At 37.5% G+C, this 15108-nt stretch overlaps 1 protein-coding gene across 1 annotated transcript in view; it reads right to left on the bottom strand.

Annotated features, from left to right (window-relative positions):
* iqgap1 (IQ motif containing GTPase activating protein 1) overlaps nucleotides 1-15108 on the bottom strand; it is a 60918-nt gene that overhangs the window by 42666 nt on the left and 3144 nt on the right. Inside the window, exon 2 of the mRNA XM_079811229.1 lies at nucleotides 14218-14320. Coding sequence (XP_079667355.1) covers nucleotides 14218-14320 — 103 coding nt within the window. The remainder of the gene's footprint in view (nucleotides 1-14217; nucleotides 14321-15108) is intronic.

Here is a 15108-nt window from a genome sequence, read left to right as displayed (position 1 = left end):
TAATAATGATAAATGACGTCTTGATCACCTTTTTTGGATCTTTTAAGTTTTGTTTCCCTGGAAATTCAATGAAGGGCTATATCTCTCCAACTTTGTTCCCTGTCAAGTCTCGATACTGTCCAATTTAAAAAAAAAGGCAAAAACAGCAAAAATAAATCTTTAAAATTAATTTGTTGCGTTTCAAAGATTAACCAAAGTCTTATGGAACTGGAACAACATGAGGGTGAGTAAATGATGACAATTGTATTTTTTGTCATGTTTCCTCTTTGAGCAAATGTAGGCTTACTTTGATTGCAGTTAGATTAAGCAATTACTTGTCTTATAAAAATATAAATGTAAACACTTTAGTGCATCTGAAAAGACCAAGTAAATGTGACTGTAGCTCAACTTTGTCCAGAACGTTCACACATAATTGGACATGGACAACAATTGGCCTTAGCATTGTTTGCTTGTTCCAAAAGTCCACAAAAGGTGACCATAACGTGTAATATTTCTCTCAATATAAACAGAGTGTGCCATGAACCAACCAGCTGTACTCCTTTCTCTGGACCAGTTCAGAAGGGCAGAGAACAGGCAAATCAGTGGTGAAGCTTATCTGACCATATTGAAATATCTGACTACACTTTGAAATGCTGCTGATAAAGAGGTGTGCCTTTCTATGTGACAGCAAAAACTAAGAACTACATTTCGTTTCATATAAACATTAAAAATGTATCAAAAAAGATTGGATTATTGGCAGAAAGATAATGACAGGAAAAGCCCTGGCACGAGAAGGAGAGCATTTCACAGCGTGCAGTAGCCAAGTGCTCCATTACATGCTCAGCTGCAGAGGAGGAATTCAGTGCAGGACGACCTCCATGATCAGGTGCCACAGACACTCACAGACTGAGCTGAATCACCTCTCAACAGGAAGCCGCTGTCTGAAACTCACTCACCCCGAAACACCCCTATGAACTGCTTCTTGTTTGCAAAGTCTTCAACTGGGTCTTTTTTTAGTTTAAACTTTTAACTGTTGACACATCATACGACATCAGAGTTGCAGCAGTCGGCCGGCAAAAAATCGGAACCAAAAACCAGCCGGTTCCGATTTATGGCCAGTCAACCTGTGCATCTCTACTCTAATAAAGAGTTTTATTTTGGCTGTTCTCTATTCTGGAATTGTGCACCAAAGACAGTGAATTGAGTTCTCTTTCAAAAGTTTCAAGGCTTTTTGCACTTGAATGGTCAAATACAGGCAAAATTATGTCAATGGTATTCACATAAGCAGTCACATAATACTTAGTATTATTGTATTTGTCCTGTTGTTTGTAATATGCATCTTTGAACTTATAATAGTTAATATGATTTAATAAAAAGGTGAAACAAAATAAAAATGCTAAATAAACAAGAAATTACTCATACGATGACATAAAATTTGTCATATCACCCACCCTAAAACATGATTCACTGAAGCTTGATGACCAGAAAGTGTCCGCATACATTTGTCTTCATTTTGAACATTATTTGTAAAATCCAACCGAACTTCTGTTTGTTAAAGGAAGACGTCGACTTTTTGGTACTTTAGCTTATTCCCATATGTCATAACTCTGTCTGACCGCTAGCCTAGCTTAGCACAAAGACTGGAGGTAAACCGCTCCAGCTAGCCTACTGCTCAATAAGTGACAAATAACGGCAACATTTTCCTATTTACATGTTGTGATGTGTATAGTTACATTGTGAGACCAACGGAAAATGAAAAGTTGCGATTTTCTAGACCGATATAGCTAGGGACCATTCTCTCATTCCTGCGTAATAATCAAAGAACTTGGGTGCAGTGGCGCAATGATATTATAAGCTAAAGGTGAATAGGTGAATATGGTGTATGAATACGGTGAATAAGCTAAAATCCCAAAAAGTCGGCGTGATCCTTTAAATATTTTGTTTGAAAAGTGTTTGTGCTATATTTCTTAAAATATAGCACAAGTATCACTTTTTTTAGTTATCTAATGCAATGACATTTAATTGTTTTAAGCACTTAAGTGTCTTCATATCCCACTTTTGGGGCCACTATAAGCATTTGGAGTAGAGGAAATGGACTTTGCAGCCAACATCTCCAATTTCCCAAACATTACAGACAAGCTTAGGCATCAAAATGGGTCTGTGGTTATAAAACGAGCAGTCTCCCCTTCCTCACTTTAGTGTGTGACAATAGGCTTAGTGTGTGCTTGTTTCATTGGTATCACAGCTGTGACCCAGAGGTCAAGAGACCCTGTACAGTATTTCTGTTTCAAGAGAAAAAGTCATTCATGGAGGACAAATAATCTCACTCCCACATATTCTCAGAAAATGTTAGATAAAGCTACTTTTAAACGTCCGAAACAAAATATGCGTCAAAGAAATAAACTAAAGTAACTTCAGATTGACATGTCAAACAGTCATCATAAAAACGCTGACTAAGGCTCTCTTTTTGAAGCCAGAGCCATGTGGACGTTGCCATTTTCCTGGGAAGAGCACCTGTGAAGGGCTTGAGGAAAAAAGCAGTGGGTAATGAAGGGTGGAGCAGACAAACACAGGGGCGTGGGCTCTTTTCCTGTCCAAACAAGGGAGAGGCTGTCTAATGTGTGAATGAATGAGAGCCGTACTAAAGCAAATCACATAATGAACAATGACCTCATGTTTCTGCATAACTAATTCTATAAATGCAGCAGAAGTCAGAGAGTGAAGTGTCATTGCTTCCCCTCCCTGACACCAAAGGCATTCATTTCCTCTCCATTCATTGTTGGCATTTACTGCCTCGCCGCCGTTGCCAGGTGATTTACAGGTAATTATCAGCAGCTTATAAGACTGACCCTACATTTCTACAGAAAAGCTGAGATGCATTGAGAATCATTTTGGATCAGGATTGCTGAATTAATTGAAACTAAACCGTGCCTAAAGATTCCCACCCCTAATGCAAATATATATATTTTTTTTAGATTTAGTCAAAATTATTTTCTGAGGCAAATCAACAGCCTGCCACAGATGCTGTCCATAGAGTGCAACGTCACAATCATAGTAGCAAAATCTTTTCTACTGTGTTGTGGCATACACCCGAGTGGAACGGATTATTGAAAAATAAAAAAAACTGTTCTATCCATCGGTTGTTGATTAGATTTGATGTGTGCATTGCACTCAAAAATGAATGCAAGCTTGCAGTCAATTGTAGAAAAGTGGGGTTTCAGTTAACTAAATGATTGAGGAAGTCCAGAATATGTCACCAGAGAGTCTTGTCATTTTCACTGGATCTAGTTATATTTTGATTATGAGGTCAAAAAATTTAAAAATGAAACATGCAAGCATGGATTAAAAGTTCAGAATAGGTTCACATTTCATGCCAATTTTAAGTTGTATTGTGTTTTAATATCTGTAAAAAGGTTGTACACAACGGGCAGTGCATTGCACAGTTCCCCACATCCTCTGCATCTGTATTGCTACAATTATTACAGCTCTATTCCCTAAAGACAGCCACACACACGGATGAGGGGTTTCTCACTCTGAGAGCATATTTAAGACTGCCTGTAGCTCAACAGGAAATTGCATTAAAGTATTTTTTTTAATTAGATGAACAGGTCACTGATTTTATAAGTGAATTTAATGAAACATTTGGACAGACTAACAAACTATTAAAACTGACATTTCCCCCGTCTGCCTTAATTTTACAATTTTTGAAAAAATAGAAATAGTGGAAAATAGCCATTTACCAACCTATTCAGTTCTCAGTATTGTGTGGTGGTAGTTTAAGAGGCACAGAGAGCAGTGTTTCACACTGGCAGTGATCTGCTGCAACAAAGTGAATTCTGAAATCCCTTCTTTTCAATGAAAACTGCCGATTTCCAGAGACGTGAGCAACAGCACCTGCGGCGTTATTTGGGCATGCCCAGCAATGCGACAGAGTTGACAAAAGTTTGACTTTAGGGATGCACAATAATATTGAAATGTCATCGGAATCTGCGGAAAAAGGCTTAAACTGTAACATATTGGTCCGAAATGAAAAGATTATGCCATTATGCCTCGCCGTTAAGACAACTTCTTGATTATGCGTCTGCAATAACTCAAAAAACATTAAGTTACTTCGGTTTCTGAATAAATAAAGCAGTAATTGATGTCATTAAATCACGATTAATAGTTCACCCAATAGGGATAGTTCACCCAAAAATTAAAATTACCCTATGATTTACTCACCCTCAAGCCAGGTGCATATGATATTCTTCTTTCAGACGAATATAATCAGTTATAAAAAAAAATGTCCTGGCTAATCCAAGCATTATAATGGCAGTAAATGGCAGCCCCCAAAAAGTGCATCCATCCATTATAAAAGTAATCCATACGGCTGCAGTGGGTTAATGAAGGTCTTCTGAAGCGCATCGATGGGTTTGAGTATTCAACTTGCGCAGAAAGTGTAATGCCTCTCACAGGTCAAAACGCTTACGCCACGTCTGATGTCATATGCCGGTGCGGCAGTTAGATCTGCCCAAACCTAGATATTTTACTTAATAACGTGTTAACTATGGATATTTTTCTTACAAAAACCCATCGATTTGCTTCGGAAGGCCTTTATTAACACCCCGGAGCCGTGTGGATTACTTGTATAATGGATGGATGCACTTTGAGCGTCAAATTTTGGGCTGCCATTCACTGCCATTATAAAGCTTGGAGTATCCAGGACATTTTTTAATATAACTCAGATTGTATTTGTCTGAAAGAACGAAGAATATCATATACACCAAGAATGTTTTGAGGGTGAGTAAATCATGGGGTAATTTTCATTTTTGGGTGAACTATCCCTGATTTAATCTGATTTAATTTAATAGTAAGAAACTATGGCTACGTTCACACTGTCAGTCCAAATTAGATTTTTGTGCATATCTGATGAATGTGAATTGCCAAAAAATGCAATTTTTACATATATTTTCAAGCTACCTTCATACATACATTCATCCCATTCAAAATCGCATTTCTGGAAATCCACTTCAGTCTGCACTGATCAGATTTTGCGGGTTTATGTGACTCACAGCACGTAAAAGTCAGACGCTGTTGTAGGAAACGCGATGAAAGTCGCTGCAGAAACAAGGTTGTGTTGTTACAAAGTGCCAGAAGAACACATAAAATGACAATATAATGGAGACATGTTTTGAAACAGATGGGGACAACAGCTCTGAATAAAGCCGCTCATACCAGCCTCATACGGTTCTGCTGCTGCCTCATAAGATGCTGTAGTCCAGCGGACACACATTGTCATGTTGTAAATAGGACAACATCTGTATTGCAAACCCCTCCATGTTGCAGTTGCTGTTGTTTTTGGATATGTGCATACAAATAGGTTCTGAACAGTTGCGATACACAATGAGGACAGTCAATCTTTTTCGATCAGGTTCCAATATACACAAATAATCGGATTTGTACTGACAGTGTGAATGTGGCCTATATCCTACCTACATGATGAAAAAAAAAAAGTAAATTAAATATTTGTTATATACAGTTGAACTTGAATTTATTAATGTGTAATATATATTTTTTCAAATGGATGATAGAAATAATTTGAATCTCTGGAGCTCTAAAGGATTTATCTAAGGCTAAAAGGCGAAATCCTTCAACTGAAGGTCTGAAATGACCTGGCGACCTCCAGCAATAAAACCGCCATCAGTGTGACAGGCATAAATTAGCACAATGCTTCTCAAAACAAAGTTTTCCATTTTGAACCAAATCATTCATTTAACCATGTAAGATGCTGTAATGGCCATAAAAAGAGATCTAAATATTAACGCATCTGATCTAAATATTTTTCTCAAGTAGTTTGTTACATGCTCTCCTTTTTTCCTTTTTACTGACGTGATACTTGCATAACATGTATACACACTACTATGCAGTGACAGAGTTATCTGGCATAGGCTACACCTTCACAAAGTTATGAGAAGGGCGGGGTGTACTTTAGAAAGGACCAGTTCTGAAGAGCTTGAACCAAATATTCGCACATCCCAGTGTGAATGCCAGTAATAGCAGCAGTGAACCATACAGTCTCAGCATAACTGTGCTGCGGCATGCACACCATTGGTTACATTCTCACAATCCTCTCTCACACTTCTCTTTCCCTACATCCTCAGCATCGATCTCTTCTCGACATTTAGGCTACAGAACAGAAACCTACAATTAACAGCAGGCGAAATGAGAGGTTTGTATAACGCTCCAAAAATGACAGCAAGCTGCCAGTAGATCTCGTCATGACAAAGCTGTTTTCACATAGCAAAGATGCTTTGCACGTCAGCTGAGTAATGTTGACCTGTAAGGTCAATGACAAATAAGAATGTCAAACAAAAAGAAAAAAACACACGTGCCAAATTTAGAAATGAACTCCTTTATATTGTTTTGAAAAGCGTCTGAACTGCTAGGTAACCAAAATGTCTGACTTCCCACAAGGTAATCCATTACTAGCTCTACCTGCAAAACTGTGACCTTGTGCCCTTACCTTCATGCATCAACTTGAACTAGTTTACACCAATTTTACAGCAGGTCTCCTTCTGTTTGGCTCATACTTTTTACATTTCCAGATTACATAATTCACTCTTAATACCATTGTCTTGAAGAACCCTTTTATGCTGAAATGGTTCTTTGTTCTAGAGTTTAGGGTTCTTTATTCCCACACTTTAAAATTCTTTCAAAGCCACCTCATTATTGATTTTCTGGAGCTCAACCATCCAACTAAACAGACTATCAACAAACTCTTGATGGGTCTTGATGCCCTTCTTAAAATGTCTGTAAATTTTAACTTTCAAAATTGTAGGTTTGGTTTAAATCTTTCAAACTGTAACTAGTTCCTAACAATAAATGTATTTTCTTTTTTTAATGGAAAATGTAAGTGTGAGCAGTTAAGGATATATCTCTTCTCTCCTCTTCTTTACTAAGCAAATATGTGACAGAGATATTAAATTTATGATCCATATTGTTAGTGTTCTCAATTATTACTTGGGTTTATGTAACATGCCCAGTCACAAAAACAGTAAAGCTATCTCATGGCTTCTTAAAGGGTAAGTAGTTAACCCAAAAATGAAAATTCTGTCATCATTTACTCACACTTGTGTCGCTCCAACCCCGTAAGACTTTCGATCATCTTCGGAACACAAATTAAGATATTTTTGATGAAATCTGAGATTTCGGTCGCTTCAAAAAGCTCATAAAGAGATCGTAAAACTCATCAATGAATTGAACGCTTTAGTCCACAATTTCTAAAGAGACTCGATCACTTTATATGATGAAGCGTCAAAGTTTCAGTTTGCGTAGCTTAGTGCTGGGCGGTATGACCAAAAATGTATATCACGGTATTTTTCTAAATTATATCGGTTTCACGGTATATGACGGTATTTTTTCCCCTATGCCTGACAGAGTGTTAATCACATTTTACTGTTTACAGGGTGTTAATTTACATTTTACACATTTTTTTCAAAAAAAATACTGCAGGAGATTGACTAGAATACCCTGTTTTACTGTCATGACGAGTGAATATTGTAGAAAAATTCCACACTAGAGTTAATAGGTCTACAGGTTTACAAAATGATGCTGTGGAGAGACAACAGCCAATAAAACACAGACATGCAACACGCTCAGAATCATACTTACAGACACCTGAATATTAAAAGTTGAGTTGAGGGCACCTTAAGCATTTTAAAAATCTAATCCTATATAACAACAAACTGCCAAAACGAGGAGAAACGCGGATATTTGCAATACATTTAAGAGCACTCTCTGAACGAATGACACACATCAGTTTAACACAGAAATAATAAAGCATTTCGTTTTTTGCCCATTCTTCTTTGAATTGTCAGTTTATTTATTAACTTACATCATTGTCTTTTGAATAATCCATCGTGTCAGTGCGTTCGTGATCAGACATAGGTTATCAGTGTAATCAGTGCATACATTTCATTTTAATAAGACGTGATGAAATATGCGTGCATACACGCTTCTGGTTCATGTCTAGAGCACTAGAGTTTATGAAATATGTCCATAAAAAATTTAAACGCGCTCGCTCCGGTCTATATCAGTGCTATATGACCCATGTGGTGAGCGTTGTTAAACTCATCGCAGCGCTGCGTGCCGAAACCGCTCTCTCTCGCGCGCCGCGTGTAGTTTGAATTCTCAACAATAATCAAGGGCTGAATCCGACATCGCTCCCATAACTTCAAATATAGCATTGTTTGGAGGGGACAGCGCTTTGTAGTGGTGTCCGAAACCCTAGTGGACGTTATTGAGTGCACTCATTCTACCCCATTGCACCGCAATAACGAGTGTACAGCCGATGTACACACAACGGTTGTCCGACTTCACGCACGTTTTCATTCACTCCTTCAAATAAAGTGATAACGTAGGGAATAGTGAATGAGAGTATAGGATACAGCCATAGGCTGTGCTGTAATGCGATCTCAATGTGCTCTGACTGTTCTTACTGCAACAGTGAAAAGCGTCCCCTCTCAAACAATGACGCGCTGCGCCGCGTTCCGAACGTTGTTTAAACGTCATATACCGGTATTGCGGTATCATCAAAATTCATATCATAAAAAAAATAAATATCGGTATTCGGTATGAACCGGTATACCGCCCAGCACTAGCGTAGCTGTCTATGGAGGAACAGAAAACTCTCCCATTTCATCAAAAAGATCATTTCTGTTCCGAAGATGAACGAAAGTCTGTAATTTTCCTTTTCATTTTTGGGTGAACTAACCCTTTAACTTTGTGGAGGGCTCATATACGGTATATTTATTTTTGCTTCTACTACAGTCAGTACATTGTTTTATATCTTTATGTAATTATTCATGTTCAAATGTTGTCATTGATTTATGCATTCAGATTATAATTGCTGTTAGAGCATTGATGTTTTTGCTACAGTTTCCCATGTCAATACAAAATAAAAGTACCTAATTTACACGACTTGCTGTCAGTTTTATTAATGTAACCCTAAAAGATAATATAAGGTATTATAAGACCAGGCAAATAGAGAGGTGAAATGTTATTATTTTATAAATAATATAAAAAAAACACTAATAATAAAAAATAAAAAAATGTATTTAAAGATTCTTTACAACACCATGCAGGTTCTATAGCACTTTCAAAGCATGGTTCCAATATGGAAACTTTTAAAATGGGTTCTGCTAATGTTACAAGCCAAAGAACCTATTACAGTTCTGTATACAACAATTTTTTCTAAGAGTGCAAATAAGAAATGGTACAGTGGATGGACAGTCACGGATGGAAATACGAGTGGGTAAAGTAAGAGCAGAATTTGCATTGCACAGCTCAAAGACAAACACAACTCACTTGAGCAAATCATCATACAGACAGAGCAGGCCTTCATGGTTTAAAGTAGACTGTGCTATGGAAATAAACGAACGATAAAAGCTTGTTTGGAAATATCAGCACTGCGGTATTCTAACAACTAACAAATTCACGAGCTTTTGCTTTCAGACACTGCATAAAAACCTGCAAAATTCCCATCATACCGCAGACCCCTGTACGTCACTCTCGCTGCAAACTCCAAGCATTCCAGAGATCAAGCCCGAGGGCAAATACTGTCAACTCAATAAGGTCTGAGAAAGAAACTTTCTCTCGTCCTCCAGGCAAAAGCCTGATGGATGACGTTGATAATAGCAACAATGTTGGAGTTTTAGTTGATTTATTAAATTGCAGGCGTACTGTACATTTCAGGTTCCACAGCAGGACAAATGAGGACACCTGAACAGGGTATAAACAGCGGTATAAATCGCACAGACGTTTGACTCTTTTGACCTTATGCACCCACTTATGTATACAGTGGAGTTTCTTTCTCTTCCACTATGTCACGCACTCATTCCCTCAAACACGCAGACACCGGAACCAGTCTCTATGACAACCTCATGTTGCCACAGCTACAGAGTGAGATACTGAAATCAACAGGGACTGACTCACTTCCTCTTGCACCACTGATGTGTCTTTGTGTGCATGTAATGACTGCACTGACAGGCCATAGTCTCCAAAATCTCCAAAAGATCCGAAAAATATAAATACAGCAGATTAGAGACTTAAATAAACTTCTACCCTAAGTGTTAAACGTTGGCGTGTAACTCATCACACTCCTCCTGTGGTACCTTAAAATGTGTGGCTTGATGAGGAGAGGTGTGCCATTTCTTCTCTTAGTCACCTAACTGGACCTGGAAATGATCTACAATACCCTTGAACCACACAGCGGCATGCTTAAAATCACTTGGAACACAACACCCTGAGGCATGCACTAGTCAAATTTTCCTATGACAATTTATAAATCTGTCCAACCATTCAAAAGGTTGGGGTCAGTAAGATTTTTTTAATAAGAAATGTACTTTTATTCAGCAAGGATGCATTAAATTCATCAAAAGTGGCAGTAAATACATTTAATGTTACAAAAGATTTCCATTTCAAATAAATGCTGCCCTTTGGAGCTTTCTATTCATCAAAAAATCCTGGAAAAAAGCTATTGTGATTAAAAAAAAGATATATATAAAAACAGCAGCACAACTGCTTTCAACATCGATAATAATAAGAACTATTTCTTTAGCGGCAAATGATCAGCATGATTTCTGAAGGATCATGTGAGTGACACTGAAGACTGGAGTAATGATGCTGAAAATTCAGCTTTGCCATCATATGAATACATACAATTTTTAATGTATTAAAATAATAATAATGTTTAAAGGGAGGGGCGAAACACTCAGTTTCAGTAAATCTCATGTCAATCTTGAGTGCCTTTAGAGTCGTATTGCATCCTTCATATCTCCGAAAAGTCTTTAGTTTTATTATATTTATAAAAGAAAGATACGCTGTACCGAGTCTTTCCGAAAAAAAGGGAGCGGCTGGAGGCGTATCGTGTGGGCGGAGCTAAAGAATCACGAGCGCACACAGCTGTTGCGTTGAGAGCGTCTGGAAGCTGTGACATCCTTAAACGTGGGGAAAAAAACATTATCCTAAATAAAACATGGAGATCAATCAGATTTAGCCATGCATATGATCTAGAATCAGATCTAGATGCTGAAATTGAACAGGAGAAGCAGCAACGACGACTACAGCAGGACGTCTCAATAGTATGTACTGTAACTGTAACTTATATATTTGCTTAGCGGCTTGTCATGCGCAAGTTTTACAACATTTTTGTGTTTACTCATGGTTTATGAGGACATGATTTGGTTTATGGACTATTGTATGCCATTTAATGTTAGCAGTAGCAAGTGGAACGGTTTTGCACGTCAGGCTAGTGCGTGTTTACATAGAAAAACAATGGAATAGTAGCGCATTTGAATGAATGAGTCGATAGCTAACAACACAAAGACATTTGAAGCAGTTTTACTCACCGCCTGCTTCCAACACACGAGTCACGACTGTGAACCTTAATCGCTGGGACTGCTCCATCTTTCAGCATTAGACGAGCTACAAATCCAGAGTTGAACTGGGGCTTGTTCATAAACCATCCTCGCCGAAATTCAGGGAACAAACAAAAACACTTGCACAACTCTGTTGCTGCTCCTGAAAAACAAACTCCATCCACTGTCCCATTAACGCAGGGTTCTATGGGAAGCTGAACAGGGTTGTCTTGCCCTGACAACCAAAAACACACTTCTTTGGGGACATTGTTGATTTTGTGAAGTCCTGTGACTGCAGCGCAGCCGATGACCTCCCTAAAGCGGAGCACAGCGCGTTAATGGGCGTGCATTTGCCCTCTCGCTCTAGTTGCGCGCGCCCTTCCGGGAGAAGAGCCCGTACGACCCGTACAAGGACATTCCACCCTTGTTGACATCACTTTGGCCCATACTCTGAAAAAACATTTCCGAAACCGGAAGGAGTATTTTTGGCACAGAAATACTCCATTAAACGTCCAACTTTCTTTTTTTTTTACTTTGTCTATGTTTAGCATGGGAATCCAAGTTTTTAACAGTGTAAAAAGCTCACTATGCATGAAACAGATTTACTGACAGAACATCGTCCAGTTGTGTCTCTCCAGTTGTCAAATCAGAGATTAGAGCCCGACCGATATATCGGCATTTTCCAAACTATCGGTATCGGCATTTATGATGGCCGATAAATGAATTTATATAAAAAATGTAAAAAAAAAACGGACGAAACACCACTCAACCACATTATGAGTGTTGCCGTTTCATAGTTTGTCCACCAGAGGGCACTCTACAACGTGCAGATTGGCAACACACCAGCTGATCCAGCTGAGCAGAGTCATGCTGCGCGGCGAACATTGCAGATCATCCGTGAAGGGCATGGTAAGGTGGCAACTGTCACGAGACATACATTGCTTGAATAACAATTAAAAGAACATCCCCATCAGTTTTCTTAACTCAAATAAGCATGACAAAATTCGTGACTGCCAAGTCCAGTTTTGCTGTTACATGCAAGCCAAGAGTGAAACTGAATTGGCTTACGTCAGGTTGTTCCAGTATAGTTGACTGACCGTCAGTTTAACTCGGACAATGTGACTGAATAAGATTCTTTAATAGCGTGACAGTTTGACAGCATGAGACGTATCACATCTCCCCTGCCCGTTAAAAGCTAGACTTGAGCTAACCACAAAGCTAGCTAATGCCATGGCTATCAGTGGAAGACCGCTAACCTGTAACATGCGCTTGGAAATAACAACAAACTTTTTCTGCCTACATAAAGTAATGATTACTGTATTTTATAACTAGTATATTTGTAGTTCCAGTCCCTGCATTGTAAGTTAGGCACTTGGAGTGAAGGAAAGTGTTGCTGACTTCGTTCAGACGCAGCATTAACGAGTCCCATGATGGGTTAACTGCATCATCATCAGTAGATTTTAGAAGGCAGGCAGAAAATGATTGAAAATGGTTTGTTGTAGCTTGATGGATAGAATTAAAAGAGTGCATGTAAAGGGATAAGCAAGTTGACATTGTAATTAAGGTAACTCATATTTATACTGTATATAGTTTATATTTTGCTGTTATTGTTATTTATCAGAACTTAACTGAATATTTTTGTCCAGTCATGGTCAGTTATATTTATGAAGCTTACCACATCTATTAATACTATATAGATTTTTTGTTTTTTTTTGTTATTGTGTTTTCGTCCAAAGGATGTTTTATATCTTAAGTTTATATTTTTATACATTTTATTTATCAGAACTTTAATATATTTTTATGCTCCTCTGTTCTGTTGTAACAATAAAACAAACAAGTTTATTTTTAAACTGCATTATCATTTTATATTAGTGAGGCTGAGGGATCATGAATAACTACAAATAAGGGAAATCTGTTTTTTACGTGTTTCTGTATATATATATAAAATATATATCGGAATATCGGATTTTTAAAATCACCAAATATTTGTATCGGTATCAGCCTTAAAAATCCTTTATCGGTCGGGCTCTATCAGAGATTGCTACGTATTCCGAAATCAAAATACATTTGTATGTATTGTATGTAATTTGTAATCAAAATACAAATTACCCTTAAGTATTAGATCTGCACCATACATATCTGTTTTTTTTAATCTAGGCTAAAAACTTACCTTTTTGAACAAGCATATAGCCAAAAATGTATTGTATTGTATTATGTGATTGTGTCCATTGATGCAAATGGTCAACTGGTGTTGTGTTTAGTTGTGCTATAGAAATTAAAGTGACATTGACATTGTATTTCTGATCAAATAAAAGGCAGCCCTGATGAGCATTAGAGACTTCTTTGAATTTTTTTTTACAAAAACAACCCCAGACTTTTCAACAGTAGTGTATTATGCTCTCAAACATCTTTTTCCACACACTCCTTGAAACCTGTGTTAATTTAAAGGACAATTCACCCAAACAGTTTTGGACCCCCACTGACTTTCACTGTGTGGAAAAAAACAGCTGTTGGCTCCACAGTATTAGTCATACTTGTTTGAAATTGATTTTTGGTATTTTTTGGCGGTGGACTATCTCCTAAAATTTGAGCCACTGAAATAAAACTAAAATAAAAGGTCAGATTTTCATGGAGAGTCTGAGTTATTTAGAAATTCATTGCAGTAGTGGCTCTTGTTAGGACATGCAGATAGAAACCCACAATCATGTGACAAGTATTCATCACAGAGACATTAAATAACCACCAACTGAAAGCTAAGCTGCTATTTTAACCGAAACACTCAGTTAACAGTCATGAAGCAACATAACTGCCAAGGGGCTGAAATGGAGATTTGGACTCTTACCGTTTAGCCTCCTCCAAGTGGCACAGGTATTCATAGGCCATGTTGGCCTGACGCCGCTCATCCATCTCCTCAGCAGTGAGCCGCTCCACACCATCCAGGACAGCTAAATTGAGGGGGGCCAAACAAACGAGACATGGGAATTAAACACACTTACAGTATACAAAAACGTTTGGGGTCAAATGTTTCTTGAGCAGCAAATTAGCATATTAGAATGATTTCTGAAGGATCATGTGTCACTGAAGACTGTAGTAATGAGGCTGAAAATTCCCTTTTTAAAATATATTAAAATAGAAAACCATTGTTAACATTTTAATAATGTATTTTTGTTCAAATAAATGCAGTCTTGGTGAGCATAACAGACCTTGTTCAAAAAGTTACCAACCCCAAACTTTTGAACAATAGTGTATAGATATATTTCTCACATACTGTACATGATCACATAAATACAGTCGCCCTCAAACGGTTAGAATAAAATGTAATTTAACTGCTCTATTCTAACCAAACATTTTTAGCAGTTTATGCAAACAGTGTAATTATATATATATATATATATATATAACCTTTAAAGATCTTTAATCTTTAAAGATCTCATGCAAAAAGAAGATACATCTAATTAATAGCTGCACATACTTCAGGCAGAAGAAAAAAAAGGGAGGAAACTTTAGAAATGCACATTTGTCTGTAAAAGACCTTAGTCAGGACTCAGAACAGACACCATATTGAATTTTATGTGAATGAAAATGACGTTGTGAGGGACAGACTTAGTCTTTTACAGTCTAACATTTAATTTTCAAAACACAAAACTTTCAAACCTTTTTCATGGAGTTCTCTTTAGAAAGATGAACAACGGGCATGTTGTTAAAGGGTTAGTTAACCCAAAAATGAAAATTC

The sequence above is a fragment of the Gobio gobio genome (assembly GCF_949357685.1).
Source record: "Gobio gobio genome assembly, chromosome: 2".
Lineage (NCBI taxonomy): Eukaryota > Metazoa > Chordata > Actinopteri > Cypriniformes > Gobionidae > Gobio > Gobio gobio.
Note: the sequence above shows the minus strand (reverse complement) of the source record. Positions and strands in the feature narration are given on the sequence as shown.